Genomic DNA, 20,470 nt, shown 5'->3' with positions numbered 1-20,470 from the left:
TTGATGTCTATTAGCACAACTGCAAGATCTTGAGTGCATGTGCATTTGAGTTGTGTAGTACCCTAAAAGTTGGCTGTCTTACTGCTAAATTGCCCCAATAAATTTGTCTAAATAAGTTTGTTAGTCTCTAAGGTGCCACGAGGACTCTCTTTTCTAAATTAACAGTACAGCATAGCAAGTTTTTTGAAGCACATCAGTGTTTTTCATCTGTAATATCGAATGCATAGTAAAAATAGCAGAACAGATGCACAACTTAAACACTCAGTTCAGTTTTCTAAAGCCCTCATCTTGTCATGAGAAATTTTTCACTTCTTTTGAAGCTTTGGAAATACCACACAAACACTTAATTTTTTAAAAAACCAGATTAAGCTGACAAAAGATAGGGAACTTCAAATCTGCATTCAAGAAAATGCACGTTATTCAAGCGGAGGTAGGTGTTTATGTAAGATAACTGTTATGGTCCTCAGACTCAGACTTTAAGGTCAGAAGGGACCATTATGATCATCTAGTCTGACCTCCTGCACAAAGCAGGCCACAGAATCTTACCCATCCACTTCTATAATGAACCCCTAACCTATGTCTGAATTATTAAAGTCCTCAAATTGTGGTTTGAAGAATCCTCCAGCAAGTGACCCATGCCCCATGCTGCAAAGGAAGGCGAAAAACTTCCAGGGCCTCTGCCAATCTGCCCTGGAGGAAAATTCCTTCCTGACCCCAAATATGGTGGTCAGTTAAACCCTGAGCATGTGGGCAAGACTCATCAACCAGCACCCAGGAAAGAATTCTCTGTAGTAACTCAGATCCCATCCCATCTAACATCCCATCACAGACCACTGGGCATACTTACCTGCTGATAATCAAAAATCAATTGCCAAATTAATTGCCAAAATTAGGCCATTCCATCATACCATCCCCTCCATAAACTTATCAAGCTTAGTCTTAGAGCCAGATATGTGGGCTCGGACTAGTGTTTTATGCAAACTCATACACTGCACCTACGGGCCAAAATCAGGCTGTATTTATTACATATGTGTCAAGAGGGGCAGCTAAACAGAGTCACTACTGACCCCTGTCCTGAGCCACCCCAAACCTGTGGCTCGAGCTAGGGCAACATCTGCGATCAGGAGTTATGGTAAGCATGTTTTAGTTTATCATGACTTATCCGTTCTATATATTGCATGCTCTACTCCTGCCCTGGCAGGAGTAATCTTGAAGGAATAAGGTACTGATAAGTCAGAATACAGATCCACACTAATGCTGCTTTTGCAGTGATAATGTCATGTAGGTCTATATCTGCCTTCAAAACACAAAAAGTCAAATCAGTAGGGCTGGAATTTGTTCCAAGGGGGAAGGGAAGTATATTATTTTACCTTTACTTGGCTTTGGTTAAATATAAGCTGAAGCTTTAGCATTACTTTAACACAGCTTTTGTAGGTGAGTTTTAAAATGTTTGTAGTTCATGTTAAGTAAAATGTGGGTTATGTTCTTACGGGTCTTGATTATTCAGCACTTTAATGAGCTCCTGCACCAGGTCTTCTTTGGCAAGGTCCTGACTTTGCTTGATCACCTCTGTGAAAAGCTGCTTTCCATACTGAAGTTTCTTCCATGGAGTATCCAACAGAGAATTACTCAATCCATAGATTCCTGAATATTGAAATTAATAAATATTAAAAAAAACTTGGGGGCAGGTGAGAAAATGTTTGTTAAGCATTTCTGTGGGGTGAAAAAGTTAACATATATGCAACACAGCCAAAAACGTAACATTGCCTCATCCTTCAGGGTTTGAAGGAGGAAATAAATCAAGCCCTGTCAGCAAAAATCATAGACCTTTTGTCATCTTTTCTCATGCAAATTTGCTTATCTTCAGCACTTACTCCATTCCCACCTACCCTCCCACCATTTCTGCCTCCAATACTGTAGAAAGTATTAACTCATGTGGGAAAGAGAAACGTAGTATTCTAATAAAAAAAATCAGTTAATGTAAAGTCTCATTTCCAGATGCTTAACTCTTCATAAAAAAAAAAGCTCTCTCTTTGTTTTGGAACACAAAATTTTAGTCTGACAGTTTTACTAAAAAAAAAAAAAAAAAAAAGCTATGGATCATCACACTAAGGATACTAAATATTAACTGAATCACAGGATTTTGCCACAGCTATTAATGAAATGTAGGTAGAGATGTGAAATCAGGTGCAATTTCAAGAAAAGGCTTTTTCAGGCGGAAGACATTGTAACGGAAGTATTAGTATACTGTATAACCTAAACTTGAAAAAAAAAACCCTCATAACTGTGACACTGCAGTTACTTCACAAAAATAAAACCAACAATCCTTCCAGCTTTGAACTCCATCAAATAAATGGTACAAGGCATCATTAACAAGAGGCGATGTGTTAACTGTTCTAGATTTTAAAAGTCTCATGCATTCACAGAAGAATCCCTATGGATCACTTCCAGCAGCATTCTATCTCTACAGCTGCTAGCATACAGAACCTTAGAAAGGATTTTCTGGCGATTTACAGTTCTCGTACAGATTTCATCACTTTTAATCTCAGTCAAATGATTCCCTAGCTAATCTTTATAATTAGATATGCTTATAAAACGTATGTCCTGGTACTAGGCAGGAGACTGGAGCTCTCCTAGCACACATTAGGGTTTGGTTATGTATTCCACAGTGTTAAAAAGAGTGATTTTATTTGTTTCTCAGTTTTATTCTAATCCTCATCTGCAGCAATTACCATAAACCTCTGGTTTGGTAATTTATGGCAAGGTATCTTTAGAATTACTTAGTACATTTTGCAATCTAGTCTATCCAGTTTATTGCTTTTAATCACATAATTCACTTTTCTCTCTGACGTGACTCTTGAATAATTCTGCACTCACTGATGACAGCAGGGAAGTTGCTCCTCAATGGTGCCCTACATTTCCTGGCAACATTCCAAGAGAAAAAGCACTGGCTGAACAATGTAAAGATCCTCCCAAACTCAGCTCTCTCTTAGGAGGCCAGATCTATCGAGAATGAATTTTTTGTTGATATGTGGAGATCAGGAATAGCTCTGCTACATTCTACAGATACCTGGTTTTTGTAATGCAATTATTTTTTAAACTGCAACAAGAATAAAAGTTGCTAGTCTTTCAGAACAGTATTCTCTCTCTCTGTCTCTCTCACACACACAAACACACACCCGCATCTATTAAGTGTGTCAAGTCCCCACTTTTATTACTGGCAGGTTACCCCAGATTCTGAAGCGGTTTATCAAAGAAATGGAAGAGATTATATATACATTTTACCCATGCTATCATCCTGGGTTGCTTTCTTTCTACATGCTAACTTTTCCGTCAACAGCTGCCACTATGACAGTTATGCTTTCATCTGGAAGAACATGCCAGAGATTGGCACAGAGGGATTACACAGAATGCAACAAAAGCAGTCACTGGAGACCATGCATATCACTTCCACACTACACATAATATCCATGTGCACCTGGACTATGACCTCCAGTTCTCTCCCCAAACAGCATGACTGCCATCCTGCCTGACGGTTTTTATTATGATTAATGATTAAATTTTGTGCTCTTGAAGGCAGGGGCTTGACATATAGCGAAGGCAGGCACTGCAGATGCTTTTCCAAATCCTGGCCTGCAACAGTTTTGTTAATCTGGTTCTGGGTTCGTCTTGTGCACAGCATGCCAAACATTCTGAACTGTGTCAAACTAGATGGTGGTCATGAAGTGTGAAAGATATATGGGCAAGCAGATTGCCAGCAAATTTGTTTGTACAAATCTTTATTTAAAAGGGTTAGGAATTATCAGCCTTTTTTGTTGCTGTTCAAGAGGATGTGTTTTAAAGGAGTTATAATTCCCATTTTAACTATTTGCTTACTGAGAGTATCCCATTAACCTTATAAAAGGCAAAATAAAGATGCCATCAGCATTAAACAACACACAGTAAACTGTTCTTAAAAGCTACATTGTTCAGAAAGTTTTATTTCTGACCATTCAAAAAAAAATTCAGACTTTTGGTGTTGGAATTTTGGATTCATGTTTTGTAATGTTTACTCATGCAAGGATGAGTACATGTGCTGTCAGCAAATCTAAGGATTCAAATAAAAAGAAATGTTATTTATGACATAATTGTTATGACAAAATATGCCAAATCACAAAAAAAGGGGGGGGGTAAATGTGAGAATTTGAAGTTAGAGAATTAATTTTGAATTTACTATACTAAAGGTGGGATTTTTCAAAAGTGCTCTGCATTTTCCCAACATACTGTTACTTAGTACTTGAAGGGCCTTGAAGTCCTCGTCATGACCTATGGCCACATTGTGCTAGGCGTTGTACAAACACAGAACAAAAAGACAGTCCCTGCCCCAAAGAGTTTATAATCTAATTATAAAACAAACAGATGGAGACAGACAGGCCAAGTGGGGAGTACAAAGAAACAATGAGACACTGTTGTTCTGCATGATATGCAGTGGTCTCAGCACACCTGCAGCCTAATAACTGTCAAGTTTTTCTGTAAGCATCATGGCACAGAAGAGATTTAGGGGATAATGATTTTGTAGATATTAATGGGGTACTCATTCCTCCCAACTGCAAGTAGCAGCTTGTTCAAAATTTAACAAGTGGGCGTTGCAGGCTGGCATCGTATGCCAATTTTAGCTACGGGTCAACATCTTGATAGTAAGTGAGAAATGATAGCTGATGTCAATAGGAGAAACTCTGCTTCCATTTATGTCAGTGGGACTATTACCACTGATTTCTATGAGAAGTCAAAGCTGAGTGGTTTTGAAAATATCACCCATAAAGACATAGGCCTCAGTTCTGCAGTGATATCAGCATGGGGAATAGCCCCACTGACTGCAGTGGGGCTCCACCTGCATAGAAAAAATTGTAGGACTGGGCCATAACATGAATTTTTTATTAACTAATGCTTTATTTATGAGTTTTCACAAAAAGGATTTAAAATAAAAAGGCAAAAAATACATTTTACCCATAACAGAATGTGCCATAAAATTAAAAAAATTAATTACTTAAGTATGTATTATCCTCTCTGATTTTTTCCTCTTTATAACTAAAAACTTAGAGCAAATAAACACACATTTCACTTCTTTAAAAAGGGCAACAATAATGTTCAAAACTTTATAAAATAAACCCACCAGCATTTAGGAAGATAGGTTCTGGTTCTCCTTTATTTCCATAGTAGCAAATTACATCTCCCTTGGCGGTGCTAAAAAAATAAAATAAAATAAAAATAAATAATAACTTTTTCTCCTTGCCAAGTGACAACTCATATCTTTGATTAAGTTCTAATTTCCTGCAACCTTCAATACAGCAAGACATTTTCCCTATTACTATTATCTGGCTATACTGCTCAGAGATCTGTTGATCAGTTATAATCAACCTCCTTCCCTTTACAATCACACATGAAATACTTGCATCAATCTCACTTTTAAAAGTCATTGTAAAAAAGCTAATAAAAACTACAAAAATACTTCACAGGATGCTTTGTAACTTGGCTTAGTGAGCAGTGTGTATGTTCTAAATCAGTGGTTCTCAACCAGGGGTTATGCATACCCCTGGAGGTACTCAAAGGTCTTCCACTGGGTACATCAACGCATTCTCTGCAGCTTGAGGTCTTCAAACCACAATTTGAAGACTTCAATAACTTGGACATAGGTTAGGGGTTTGTTATAGAAGTGTATGGGTAGGGTTCTGTGGCCTGCTTTGTGCATGAGGTCAGACTAGATGATCACATTGGTCTCTTCTGACCCTAAAGTCTATGAATCTAGATATTTGCCTAGTTTTACAACAGGTTACATAAAGAGCACTAAAAGTCAGTACAAACTAAAACTTCATACAATGACTTGTTTATACTGCTCTATATACTATAAACTGAAATGCAAGTACAATGTTTATATTCCAATTGATTAATTTTTATAATTATGTGGTAAAAACTAGAAAGTAAGCACTTTTTCAGTAATAGTGTGCTATGACACTTCTGTATTTTCATCTCATTTTGTAAACAAGTAGTTTTTAAGAGAGGTGAAACTTGGGGTACACAAGACAAATCAGACTCCTGAAAGTAAAGATTCCATTACTTGGAAAGTGTTTGTTTGTTTTCTGGCTGCCTGACTTCAAAAGAACAATCCACTGAGGCAAACAGCAGCACTTTTCTATAAATTCATTTAAATTTCCAGTTTGTTCTAGAAAGCCAGTTACTGTGGGCCATTTGACAAATCATTTTTATACCCTCTCATTAGAAATATGATAAGACATAATATTTGTCTCAAGAGAAATGCAGCTGCAGGCTCCTTTCAATGAAGTGCAGCTACTGGATGTGTGAACTCTCTATATTTTTAATATCACTGGATGCACAGTTTAGTAGACACCGTGAAATAGTGTCCAGACTAGAACTTTTCAGGGCAGTCCTACAACATAGCTAATGAGAACTCTTTTGCTTGGCAGGGCTGAGATCAGCATATTTATATAGAATTCGAGTCTGCCTGAACAAATCTGAATTTTAAATAGCCTAGCCGATGTTGGCAGCATGTCAAATTCAAGTCAAGTGACAAGGAAATCAGACAAGTTATCAATTTTCAAAATTTTTATCTCTTATAGGAAAGGGAAGGAAAAAAGATCATAAGCTACCATTAGATTGTTCACTCTCAGCATCCTTTGTTCCCTTATGCTGACATGTAAAAGCAATTCCTCAAACTGCTATCAGTTTATTGGCCTGGACACAGCTATGAGATCATATCAAGCTGTATTTCACTCCAGTGATTTACTTCTTATTTACCATGAAAACAGGCATTACTCTAGTCACCAATAAATAAATTACAACTGTACTGGAGGCTTTAATTTATTATATACAAACCTCAAACATTATCCCCTGAGACAAGTTCTCTTTTTGGATTAAGAACTTTCAGCAAAATTGAATATTGTATGAGTAGGAGGCAGTATAGTACAGCCTATGAACCATTTCTAGTTCCTTGTTTTTCCATCAGATAAAAAGACAGGCACTAATAGCTTAACAACATCCCTCACCACCGCCTGAAGTTGCATAAGCCCTTTTTGGACGCATGCATTTAACCTTCAACAATGAAACTACAACCTGACAAAGCTTGAAAAGCCAAATGGAATGCACAAAAAGTCACAAATAAACACCTTGTGAAAAACCCAATGCAGACGATCCTTGGCTTCGATCTCCCATGAAATTCATGGGCAACCCTAAACTGTGTCTGCATAAACCATGCCAGATGCAGATACTTGCTGCAAAAATGGAAAATTAAATACTCTCCAGTGTGCAACTGTGGTCACCCAGAATGGACCATGGAAAATATAACCCAGGGGTCAGCAACCTTTCAGAAGCGGTGTGCCGAGTCTTCATTTATTCACTCTAATTTAAGGTTTCGCGTGCCAGTAACATATTTTAATGTTTTTAGAAGGTCTCTTTCTATAAGTCTATAATATATATCTAAACTATTGCTGCATGTAAAGTAAATAAGGTTTCAAAATGTTTAAGGAGCTTCATTTAAAATTAAATTAAAATGCAGAGCCTCTCAGACCAATGACCAGGACCTAGGCAGCGTGAGTGCCACTGAAAATCAGCTTGTGTGCCGCCTTCAGCACCCATGCCATAGGTTGCCTACCCCTGATATAACCAATCAATGCTCAATTCACAAATACGAAGGAGGCATCACAGCAATACACTCTGCTACTCTAGACAAAATTATCTGGCTTAACCTAAATCTTAATGTAAAATTATAGTTGTTGCTCTGTATTTATAGCAGTCATATGAAGAAGAAGAATCAGCATTTTTCTTTTCACCATTAAGATGCCAGTTCAAAACCAGCCCAGGCTGATAGAAAAAGAGTTAACATAATCTCATGGCTGTTTGAGGATCACTCCAGTTCTCTGCAAACAGATGCCCACAACGCAAAGACATGACAACTGGGAGCCTCAGCATAGCATTGCCAATTGATCACTCCCTCACCCCTGTGGAAGCGCTGCTGCCACTTAAGCTGCACCCATGCTGTGCATAAGGACTTTGCATGAAAAATGCTAGAAAAGATTAAGGAATACATTGCTTGTAAAATGTGCCAGAGTGAAGTTTCTGTATTTTTGCATTTAAATTCAAACTTCACACTTTTCCATTTATAAATTAACATAGCTGTTTTCTCAACTTATTCCCTGCTTACAAAGTCATTTGTTTAGTGGGAGGATATCTGAAGTCGGACCATCCCACAACAGTTCTTTTTCCTTACTTTTATGGACATAAAACATGCTTAAACCATATTAGGGAACCATGCTTTAGTTTAGGGAATCATGCATTAGGGCTTGTTTACAATTTGAAAAATTTACTAAAATAGCTATTGCAAAATAGTTCATGTGAACACACTTATTCTGGAATAGCTATTTTGGTAAATTTCTGTGTATAGATAAGTCCTAAGTTTGTGTATCTACCAGGAATTAAATCATCACTCCAGTGTGGTTTTTTTCTGTCCATACAGGGAAAAATAAGTGATGTTATAACTTGACTTGGCCATAACCATAGACTCAAGTGTACTAGACATTCCTGGGTAGTCTCCCATCATTTCACTACCACTGGCTGGATTAAAGCACAGTTCCTGGAGTCACAGGATTATTTCAGAACCTTAGCTTTCATTTAAAAAAGAAAGAAAATGTTTTCTAGCCCACATGGCTGTTAAGGAAAACCTTAAAAATGTGGAGTAAACCAAAGCAGTGATGACTCCCTAAGTCTGTAGAGAAGCATAAATTACTGCCATTCATCTTAGTGGGTAAACTCAAATCTGTGCTCTGTCCTCCCTATACTCTCCAGCAACACCCCTTCAGCAGAAAACTATGGAAAGAGGGCTCTCTACCACCACTCTTCATGTGTCAGTAGGGCCCCTACCACCACTTCAAGTCCTCTGCTAACTTGGGTAAGGGCTGAGTCCTTTTCTCTTGGACAGATTCTGGCCCACCTAAATAGAAATGATCTATGGTGTGGGGATGCCTAGTCTGCCCAAAATGAGGTAGATAGGGCCACCACCAGCCCAGATAGTGGTTTGCGTGTATGACTCTTGACACCCGGGGGGCAATGAGGACACAGTGACCCCCCACATTTGTGGTGTGCTTGGGTTTTCAGATTGTCTTAATCTGGTCACAACCACTGATGCAGCTCCATTAGTAACAGTAATAATGATCCTTAGTACAGCCAGGGCTCCTGTGTTTTTACCACTGTCACCTAACCCACCTTAGAACATGTCTAGACAACAGTAGCAAAAATGCCATTGAAATTAAAGAACTCGAACATAGACACAGCCCATCTTATACAAGGTTAATTTTGCAATATTGACATGACCAAAAAAACCCAAATCTAAAGTTTGAATCTGTTGTTATTCTACATGAAGAGTGGCTACAGAATGGTCTCCCCGGCTATTAGGAACAGAGAACTTTTTCAGTTGTAGCAACTTTAAATGTTGTGGTCAACCTCAATACTGTCTCTAACGCTAGAGATTTTCCTTTTAATATATGGATTTCATTAAGTAACAAAATACTAGGCTTTTAAATTACAATTCTAACAGAAGACATTCAAAACTTGCTGACAAAACCAGATGGAGTTTTGAACTCCCTCTCCACTTACATTATTGACAGATAATACAAACAACATTTATTTTCCTGACAACAAACAGTTATGGGCAACTACTTCCAACTTAATAAGGCTTCTCTAGAATTGAACTCTAGGAAAGTTAAATTAAAATTGAGCTCAATACTGTGTCCAGTTGTGCTGACATGACAGTACCCAGCATATTGAGCTTCTGGGCGCTGCGGTTATATAAATATTAAATACATGTTAATAGTAAATTATTAAGTCTTCAAGTTCTAGCATATTATCAGATAAATTACTTTTGTTACCTGTTACAAATTACTTCAATACTGACAGCAACTTAGAAACTTCTGTAATATCAACAGTTTCAATGCTTTCATATAAAGTTTGATTCAACTAACACCAAGACATGAAAAAATGAGAATTCCTCTACTATGGCGATGGTCCCAATATGAAATAACCAGCTGCATCTGATGGAAAACCATTGTCAGGTCTCATCTGGAACATTTTATACCACATGACATTGAAGAGTTAAGAGTTCAGACTTACAAGATTGATTTGACCTACACCTCTACATCGATATAACGCAACCTGATATAACACGGTAAAGCAGTGCTCCGGGGGGAGAGGAGGGAGGAGGAGGACGACTCTGCACTCCAGTTGATCAAAGCAAGTTCTATATAACGCGGTTTCACCTATAACGTGGTAAGATTTTTTGGCTCCCGAGGACAGCGTTATATTGAGGTAGAGGTGTATATAGGGATTGCTTTACAAGAAGTCTTTAAGAACTTAACATGTTTAACCTAAAAAAACTGCAAGAAAATAGATTTATGGTTTATAAACACCTGAATGGAAGCAGACCCCATAAGTAACTGGGTAGGAATCAGTTCATACTATGAGAGATGAAATAGGCCTAAGATGAAATACAGATTAGATACCAGAAAGGGCTTTTATACTCACAGAAACACATTGAAGTAATTTAAGGCTTGTCTACATTACCCACTGGATCGACAGGCAGCGATTGATCCAGTGGGGGTCGATTTATCACATCTAGATTAGATGTGATAAATCGACCCCCGCTGGATTGATTGCTGCCCATCCAACAGGTAATGTAGACAAGCCCATAGGGAAATGCAACAGTGGAGGTCAGTAGTGTCACATTTCAATCTAGACTATACGCTGCATCTAGTTATTAATATTTTGGGGGTATTTGCTGAAAACTAGGCATTATTTTTGTGAGGCAAAGGACAGATTATAGGCTATGATTCTCCATGTTTCTCTTTCTAGGTTAGACACTATACAAGTAGTAAGAGGCTGCACTTAGTATTACCATGCACTGAAGTGTTTGAGGGATTTTGCAGAGGAAAATCTCGATTACACTATGTGCTCCCACTACGACACTATTTAAAAAACACCACCACTAATACCCTGAGTTAAGCCCTTCAATTACTCTTTCCCTAACTACTCTTCTGCCCCACTCCTCTTTTACATCCTTTCCCATTCTTTGACTACTTTCCCTTGTTGTCTTTGCTGACTCCCAACTCTGTGCCTTTGCTCATTGCCACTTATACTTGAGCATCAAGTTAATGCTTCTCCAGGTCTTCTTCCCCTTATCTCCCTGAGAAATCTAAAAATCCAAATATTCCATGACTTTCCATGTTCCATGGGACTATAAATCATCATTTGTTAATTTTAGATTAGGGCCAGCTCGCCATTTGGGCCAAAGTAGACCTCAGCAGCTTTTGATATGACTGACCACATTCACTGAAAAGACAAAATCTAATGAATACTGTGGTGGGTCTGGAATTCACTCAAGTCATATCTAGTGGATTGGCTCCTGTCAGTCAATGGTGACAGACAAGCATTTGCAATCACAGAGGAATCTGATTTATGGTGTTCCAAGGATATCTCCTAACTCCTTAGAAGATGATTCAATACACATACTCAAACCTTGCAAGTGAAATCCTTTTAAACATGTGGCTGGGTTATTAGTATTGATATATAACTCTTGCCCTATATATACTGCATATTTATCTGCCTCCTGGAGGAATGCTTGGATAGTATTGCCTGTTCTCAAGCCTAGGAAAATAATCATTTCTAAGCAGGAATTCTATGAAATTTCATGTCCCCGGCTATTGAGGAGAATGAATGGATGAGTCAAGTTTTATGGTCTCACTATCAAACACACTCTTTCCATGGAAACCTCACCTGAATCAGACATCTACAAAGCATTTTGTACTCAGTTAAGGAATATGCAAATACTGAAGCCGTATTTCTCTCAACTATAATACCTATCCTCATGATCACAGGACCAGATTATTGCAAGTCCCTCCTAAAAAGACTCCTAGCAGTGCTTCCCGTTCAGCTTACATTAGCTCATTTGTGCACAGCTTTGAGTGACTGATCATATTACATCCAACCTGCACTCTTTATATCGGCTGTCTTTAACAAATGGATTGGCTAAAACTGACACTTTTTAAAGCCCTTAACTATGCACGTCTACATTGTACCTGAGACCTTCCTGTGAGTCTTACACTGCATGATACTTTATAGGGAACCTACCACCAGACCTTAGTTTGGAAGGCAATTGTAATATGGGTCTGACACACAAGTGCTAGTAGGTTACTAGCCTCCATTTCCTGACTCAAGTCACATGGCATGGCCCAGGATTTCAAACTGTTACACCTCCAACAGTATCCACTGGCTCTAGTCATTAGATCTTCCTTCTTCAATTGTTTAGAAAAAGGAATACTATAATATACCATTTAGTTTAGCTTTCATGTCACTAAAGTGATGTTTTATGAAAAAGCTGTTATTGCTTAGAGGGTTGGTATTTCATAACTAAATAAAATGTTTGGCAAAAAATCAAATGCATATAAAACAACCAAATCCAAACTAACACAGCCTATTAATAAGTACAGAAAAAAAGTCACCTAGCATACAGGTAAGAGTAGCGAATCCCCACATGACAAAGGAGAGGATTATTCTATGTCTGAAGACATCTCTCAGTTACTATCTGAGGCCTGGTCTACACTTGGGGTGGGATGGGGGAGCGTGTCGATGTAAGATATGCAACTTCATCTACGGGAATACCGTAGCTGAAGTCGAAGTATCTTATTCCGACTTACCTCCCGTCCTCACCGCGCAGGATGGACGTCTGCGGCTTTCCCGCCGACTCCGCTACCGCCGCTCCGGTGTAGTTCCAGAGTCAACGGGGAGTGGGTTCAGGGATTGATACATTGCGTCTAGATGAGACGCAATATATTGATCCCCGATAAATCAATCGCTACCCGCCGATATGGCGGGTAGTCTGGATGTACCCTGAGCCTCAATAGTATTCTGACCACAATTATTTTTTCTAAAAATGTTCTTTCTGCAATGGCTCATTGTATCACCAAGAAGAATCCACCTCTGCAGCCTGCATTTGCTGCTTCTGAGCTGTCCAACCATAGCAAATGGGTGGGCATGTGTCAGCACATGATCGACAATCAGTAACATTCAGTGAGGTCAATTTTAGTCAGTAAACACACATTCTGCATTAACCAATATGATGAACTCAAACCAGGAATTTTTAATTCAAAATTACTATTAAAAGCAGTGCAAACACATTGTACTACCACCTTTTCTATATAGCACTATTCCTGAACTTGATGCCCACATCCCATTAACAGGGTCTGTGCATCAGTGGAAGCACAAATTACTACAGCAGACTGTTAGATGATATTTTAAAAGATAAGTAATAGGCGTGCCATAGGCTACATTAATACTAGAACTGACGAATTTGCCATCTACAGAAATTGCTATGTAGCCAAGAAAATATGAGAAACAAATATATTTTCTTTTTATTTATTTCTCTATTTTTGATGTAAAATAACTCAAATTTGACAGATGCAGCAATGAAACAAATGAATTTGAGTATGCATATCCCACTATTCATTGTGATAGGTTTTTTTCTGGCTATTTAGTATATCTATTTTTTTGTATAAATATCAATTCCTTACAAAGAAATGCTGGACACAGTAGAAGATCCTGTTAATAAAAAAACTTGAATTCAGCTAGAGAAGCACAGTGCTCTCCCCTGGAAGGCAACATAAATAAATGTAGTGCTCAATAAAAAGGCAGAATCTCTTGGACTATTTTACAACTCCTTGGAGATTTTTTGTATGGGCTACTGGATTATTACACTTTTTTATACTGTAAATATTTCATGGGCTAAGAGAATAAGGCAAAATTCATTAGTACAGATCACAGCATTATGATGTGTAGTATCATAGTACATAGATCAAAAAGTACAAGAAGGTATGATGTCTTTTTTAAAAGGCACCAACCATTTTAATGGCTGTTTTATTATTGTATAAACACAATATATTTTCAGATTACCAAACCTGTAAACTGTAGTAGAGGGGCTTTCAGGAAAAAAAGGTCAAAATTATTCATATCCCCAGAGGTTTGAACAGGAGAAGAGAACTAAGTTTTAATGGAAGAGGATGAAAATGCAGAAAACAGCCCTTAAACACAGCTATAAGATAAGCCTTATTGTAAATGAGACCTCCTGCCGAATAAGAAGTCACTACTGCCTTCTTTTACTGATGGCTTTTTGTGTGAAAAGAATATTAATATCTACCATCTGCTCTGAGATTCTTGTGACCGAGCAATGCAGTAATAAGACTCCCTGGAGTTTAACAAAAAAAGATGGGGAGTGCATATGAACCACAAGGTCACTAATTCAAGACATCTGTATCTTATTCGTTTCTACATTCCACATTTTCCCAGCCATGCATTTTCTATTACACATACCTCAACCATAAAGCTGCTGCTGCTGCCGCCTTATAAGGGGAATTGTTTTGTCAAATAAAATAAGATTGAGGTCTTCCAGGAGAGTTCTTAAATGGAGATGCTTCCAAAGTTTAGCTCAATGTGCCAGTCAGCTATTCTTTCTACTCTCATTTGGCTCTGACAGTTCTTTTCCTACGGTTTACAGCTACTCTGTACTGGAGCCCAGTGGCAGAAGCCACAGCACCAATGCTGGACAGGGCTTCCGCAGGGCAAGAATCCTCAAACTGTCTCCCCTTTTCCCCACCAGCTCCACAAATATCAGTAACAATTGTGCTAGGGAAGCAATAATGATGCAATTAAAATGATCGCAACCTCAAAATGCAAGACAGCCACATTTCTTATAAATCTCAGATCTGACAGTAGCAAAACAAACAAAAAAGAAAAAACCCAAACCCCCACAAAACATATGCTAGTTTAGGCCTGGTCTACACTACGTGTTGAAACCGATTTTAGCAGCGTTAAACCGATTTAACGCTGTACCCGTCCACACAAGGCCCTTTCTATCGATATAAACGGCTCTTTAAATCAGTTTGTGCTCCTCGCCAACGAGAGGAGTAGCGCTAAAATCGGTATTACCATATTGGATTAGGGTTAGTGTGGCCGCAAATCGACGGTATTGGCCTCCGGGTGGTATCCCACAGTGCACCATTGTGACCGCTCTGGACAGCAATCTCAACTCGGATTCACTGGCCAGGTATAGAGGAAAAGCCCCATGAACTTTTGAATTTCATTTCCTGTTTGGCCAGCGTGGAGCTCTGATCAGCACAGGTGACCACACAGAGCTCATCAGCACAGGTAACAATGCAGTCTCCTGAGACTCGAAAAAGAGCTCCAGCATGGACCGCACGGGAGGTACTGGATCTGATCGCTATATGGGGAGAGGATTCTGTGCTAACGGAACTACATTTCAAAAGATGAAATGAAAAAATATTTGAAAATATTTCCAAGGCTATGATGGAGAAAGGCCACACCAGAGACTCAGTGCAGTGCAGAGTGAAAGTTAAGGAGCTCAGACAAGCCTACCAGAAAACTAAAGAAGCAAACGGAAGGTCCGGGGCAGGGCCGAAAACATGCCGCTTCTACGCTGAGCTGCATGCAATTCTAGGGGGGTCCACCACCACTACTCCACCCCTGTCCCTAGATTCCGAGGTGGGGGTGGTAATCTCAGCCATGGCTGAGGATTCTGTGGACGGGGAAGATGAGGAGGAGGAAGAGGAGGACAAGCTTGCCGAGAGCACACAGCACTCCGTTCTCCCCAACAGCCAGGAGCTTTCTCTCACCCAGACGGAATTACCCTCCCAGCCCTCCCAAGCCACTAGTCCAGACAGTGAAGCCATGGAAGGGACCTCTGGTGAGTGCACCTTTGTAAATATAAAACATGGTTTAAAAGCAAGCGTTTTTTAATGATTGATTTGCCCTGAGGACTTGGGATGCATTCGCGGCCAGTACAGTTTATTGGAAAAGTTTGTTAACATGTCTGGGGATGGAGCAGAAATCCTCCAGGGCCATCTCCATGAAGCGCTCCTGGAGGTACTCCAAAAGCCTTTGCAGGAGGTTTCTGGGCAAGGCAGCCTTATTCCGTCCACCATGGTAGGACACTTGACCACGCCATGCATGTAGCAAGTAATTGGGTATCATTGCATGACAAAGCATAGCTGCGTATGGTCCCGGTGATTGCTGGCATTCAAGAAACATCTGTTCTTTATCTCGCTGTGTTATCCTCAGGAGAGTGATATCGTTCATGGTAACCTGGTTGAAATTCAGGAATTTAAGTAAGGGGACAGAGATGGCCATTCCTACTGGGCTGTTTGCCTGGTGCTTAAAAGAAATCCTTTCTTGCACGTAGCCAAGCGGGGGGAGGGGAATAGCGCTGAGCTTTTTCATGTTTGGCTATCAGGGATCTTCCCTGCTCCAGCCACGTGGTGGGGGGATAAGGGGGGTGATTAGCAGTGATCTTCCATGATACCAGCCATGCGGTGGGGGAGGGGTAAAGCAATCATCCCACAGAATTGGAGGGGGGTGGTGGCTTCTGCTGCTGCATGTTAACAGGAAAGAAGCATCACTGAACGGGATTTGCTTGGTATTTGGGAAAGGAGGGCACTGTGTATATGAAGGCTGCAGAAGCCGAAAGACAATGGCTTACCATGGCTGCATGCAAGCTGAATTCTGATGCCCGGGCCTGCGTCTGTGAGATCTGTAACACCAGAGCTGCAGGCATTCAATATTAAGATGCAAAATGCGACCTTGTAGTGAAATCACATGTGCTATGTAAGGTGAATAGTGTTGTTCACTGTGAAAGAGTATAACCATTGTTCTGTAAAATGTATCTTTTTAAATACTTCTCTCCCTTTTTCCCCTCCCTCATGCAGCTGCACATTTTTCAAGTCTCCCTACTCCATCCCGAAGCTATCTCAGATAAGGCGGAGGAAAAAGAAGACGTGAGACGAAATGTTCTTGGAAATCATGGAAGTGACCCGCAATGAAAGAGCTCATCTGAATGAGTGGAAGGACGTGGTATCAAATTACAGGAAAGATGCCAGTGAACATGAGGACCAATGTGAGGATAGGAGAGACGCTCGAGATGAGAGGTGGTGGCAGGAAGATCAGAGGTGTAGGCAGGAAGATCAGCGGTGGCGGGATGCAACGCTGGGGCTGCTGCGTGATCAAACTGATATCCTCCAACATCTGGTGGAGCTTCAGGAAGAGCAGCGGAGTCACAGAGTGCTGCTGCAGCCCCTGTGTAACCACCCTCACCAATCACCATGTTCCATGTCTTCCTCACCCAGATGTGTAAGAACACGTGGGGGAAGGCCTCGCGCACCCGCCCACTCCACCCCTGTGGATAGCCCAACCAAAAGGCTGTCATTACATTGAAATGTTTTTAGTAGCCTTTTCCTTCCCTCCTATCCTCCTCCCAAACCACACCCGGGATACCTTGTCATTTCTCTCCCTCTTTTTATAATGACTTTTTAATAAAGAATACGTGATCTTTAAACGATAGTGACTTTATTTCCTTAAGCAAGCTGTAATCGAAGGGGGACAACAGTTACACCGTACCCTGGCCCGTGATGAAACTCGTTTTCAAAGCTTCTCTGATGCGCACCGCTTCCTGGTGTGCTCTTTTAATCGCCCTGGTGTCTGGCTGCGCGTAATCAGCGGCCAGGTTATTTGCCTCAGCCTCCCACCCCGCGATAAAGGTCTCCCCCTTACTCTCACAGAAATTGTGGAGCACACAGCAAGCAGCAATAACAAAGGGGACATTGGTTTGGCTGAGGTCTGAGCGAGTCAGTAATGTGCGCCAGCGTGCCTTTAAACGGCCAAATGCACATTCTACCACCATTCTGCACTTGCTCAGCCTGTAGTTGAACATCTCCTGACTACTGTCCAGGCTGCCTGTGTATGGCTTAATGAGCCCTGGCATCAAGGGGTAGGCTGGGTCCTCCAGGATAACTACAGGCATTTCAACATCCCCAACTGTTATTTTGTGGTCTGGGAAGTAATTCCCTTGCTGTAGCCGTTTACACAGAGTAGTGTTCCTGAAGATGCGAGCGTCATGAACCCTTCCTGGCCATCTCACGTGGATGTTGGTGAAATGTCCCTTGTGATCCACCAGTGCTTGCAGCCCCATTGAAAAGTACCCCTTGCGGTTTACGTACTGGGTGCCCTGGTGCTCCGGTGCCAAGATAGGGATATGGGTTCCATCTATCACCCCCCAACAGTTAGGGAATCCCATTGCAGCAAAGCCATCCACTATGACCTGCACATTTCCCAGAGTCACAACCTTTCGTAGCAGCAGCTTAATGATTGCTTTGGCTACTTGCATCACAGCAGCCCCCACAGTAGATTTGCCCATTCCAAATTGATTCCCGACTGACCGGTAGCTGTCTGGCGTTGCAAGCTTCCAGAGGGCTATTGCCACTCGCTTCTCAATTGTGAGGGCTGCTCTCATCTTGGTATTATGGTGTTTCAGGGCAGGGGATAGCAAGTCACAAAGTTCCATGAAAGTGGCCTTACGCATGCGAAAGTTTCGCAGCCACTGCGGATCGTCCCACCTGCAAAACTACGCGGTCCCACCAGTCTGTGCTTGTTTCCCGGGCCCAAAATCGGCGTTCAATAGCTAGAACCTGCCCCTTTACCAGCAGGATCTCCAAAGCACAGGGGCCCGTGGTTTGAGAGAATTCTGTGTCCATGTCCTCATCACTCTCGTCGCCGCACTGCCGTAGCCGCCTCCTCCTCCTCGCCTGGCTTTGCAGGTCCCAGTTCAGCATAGACTGCATGAGAATGCGCAAGGTATTTACAAAGTCCACGATTGCGGTATTGATCTGAGCAGGGTCCATGCTTGCCGTGCTATGGTGTCTGCACAGTTCACCCAGGAAAAAAGGCGCGAAACGGTTGTCTGCTGCTTTCACGGAGGGAGGGGTGAGGCTGTACCCAGAACCATGCGCGACAATGATTTCTGCCCCATCAGGCACTGGGACCTCAGCCCAGAATTCCAAGGGTAGGGGGAGACTGCAGGAACTATGAGATAGCTACGGGATAGCTACCCACAGTGCAACACTCCAGAAATCGACGTTAGCCTCGGACCATGGACGCACACTGCCGAATTAATGTGCCTAGTGTGGCCGTGTGCGCTCGACTTTATACAATCTATTTTACAAAACCGGTTTATGTAAAATCGGAATAATCCCGTAGTGTAGACATACCCTTAGATTCCCTCCCTCCTTAAATATAAGCAATAACAAATATTCTAGAGAGCATAAATCTTAAAGTGACGTATGGCTGCATAGCAGCTGAAAGCTATTCAGAATTTATTGTTCAGAATTACTTCCTGAGACTGACACAATATTAACAGTGTGTCCTTTTGCACATCTACCCTGCCTCCACACTCAAGGCAGCTCCTTGTTGCAATCAACAGTAATGTAACAGTGAAATGTAATGAGGAAATGAAGTACAACACAGGGCATGGTTATCATGAAATAACCATACCCCGGGGACATCATGAGCTCTAATCTTCTAACAAGATGAATATTTTACATGTAACAATGCAGCTTGGATTCTTTTACAGCTAATATAACAGTGTGAATGCATATTTTCTGTGTAAGGAAAAAGAGATGAAGTTGGCAGTTTAAAATGCTGAACAGAAATTTCAGCTGAGCTGTGTGGTTCACACAGATTAATCTGTTTCTTTAGAATGTTCATGAGGTAATCAGAATACTCCCTTTTTGTTTGGAATTTTTTTTGAAAAATACTTGGCATTTTTGTACACTACTGTACATACACTACCAACAAATAAGATGACTGAGAAAGTTTGGTCAGATATTCACAGCACATAAAAAATTGCTCAGTGATTTTCCTGGCAGAGTTTCAAATAATACTAGTGTGGTGGTGTTCTGTTTTTTTGGTGTTTTTTTTGGGGGGGGGGGAGGAGAAAGGGGGGGAAAAGCCTGAGGCCAGGGAGAAGAGAGAGAATTTCTTTCATATTCAATTTCAGAACCTTTTTCTTCCTACCCAAACTAGTGTATGGGATGCTCCAAATCTCATAAAACTCTCAACTAACTGAGCGCTCAAACATCAGGGTGAACAATTCAGTGAGGGTGGCACAGCAGGACCACAGACAGCTGGGTCCCTGTGTTCATCATTAAACCACAGGGCCAGGTGGTTTTACTGTGCAGAGGTGGGGATAGGATGAGGAATGTAAGAAAGCATACAGAAAATCATGCACAACATCTGATTCTCCTTTCACTTGCCCAAAGCCTTCTGTATTATTCCCATACTGATCCCATTCTACATACCAAAGCCTCCTGGACTACTGCCTGGTCTAGTTACTAAATCCCACCTGTGAAATCTCTCTGTTGATGACCAGGTTGAGAAAGGCATCCTGGGTTTCTAAACTCACATGGCTACCCCTCTGATACTTGGCACCACGCAAGGCACTGAATTTAGCTGTATGAAGTGGAAATCCATCAACTTCATGAAAAAAAATCAGACAGATACAGACAGACATCATCTTCCTCTCCAAGTGCAAACA

The 20,470-nt window shown here is 40.9% G+C and overlaps 1 protein-coding gene across 5 annotated transcripts in view; it reads right to left on the bottom strand.

Annotated features, from left to right (window-relative positions):
- TANGO2 (transport and golgi organization 2 homolog) overlaps window positions 1-20,470 on the bottom strand; it is an 83,539-nt gene that overhangs the window by 13,275 nt on the left and 49,794 nt on the right. For 4 of the 5 annotated variants that reach the window (XM_050924113.1, XM_050924112.1, XM_050924116.1 and 1 more), the window contains 2 exons: window positions 5,153-5,223; window positions 1,491-1,644 (listed from right to left, as the gene is read on the bottom strand). The exons of the other annotated variant lie outside the window; for it this stretch is intronic. In XM_050924113.1, coding sequence (XP_050780070.1) covers window positions 1,491-1,644; window positions 5,153-5,223 — 225 coding nt within the window. The remainder of the gene's footprint in view (window positions 1-1,490; window positions 1,645-5,152; window positions 5,224-20,470) is intronic. 5 annotated transcript variants of the gene reach the window in all.

This window comes from Gopherus flavomarginatus, chromosome 15 (assembly GCF_025201925.1).
Source record: "Gopherus flavomarginatus isolate rGopFla2 chromosome 15, rGopFla2.mat.asm, whole genome shotgun sequence".
In the NCBI taxonomy this organism is placed as follows: domain Eukaryota; kingdom Metazoa; phylum Chordata; order Testudines; family Testudinidae; genus Gopherus; species Gopherus flavomarginatus.
This window is presented reverse-complemented; position numbering and strand designations above follow the sequence as displayed.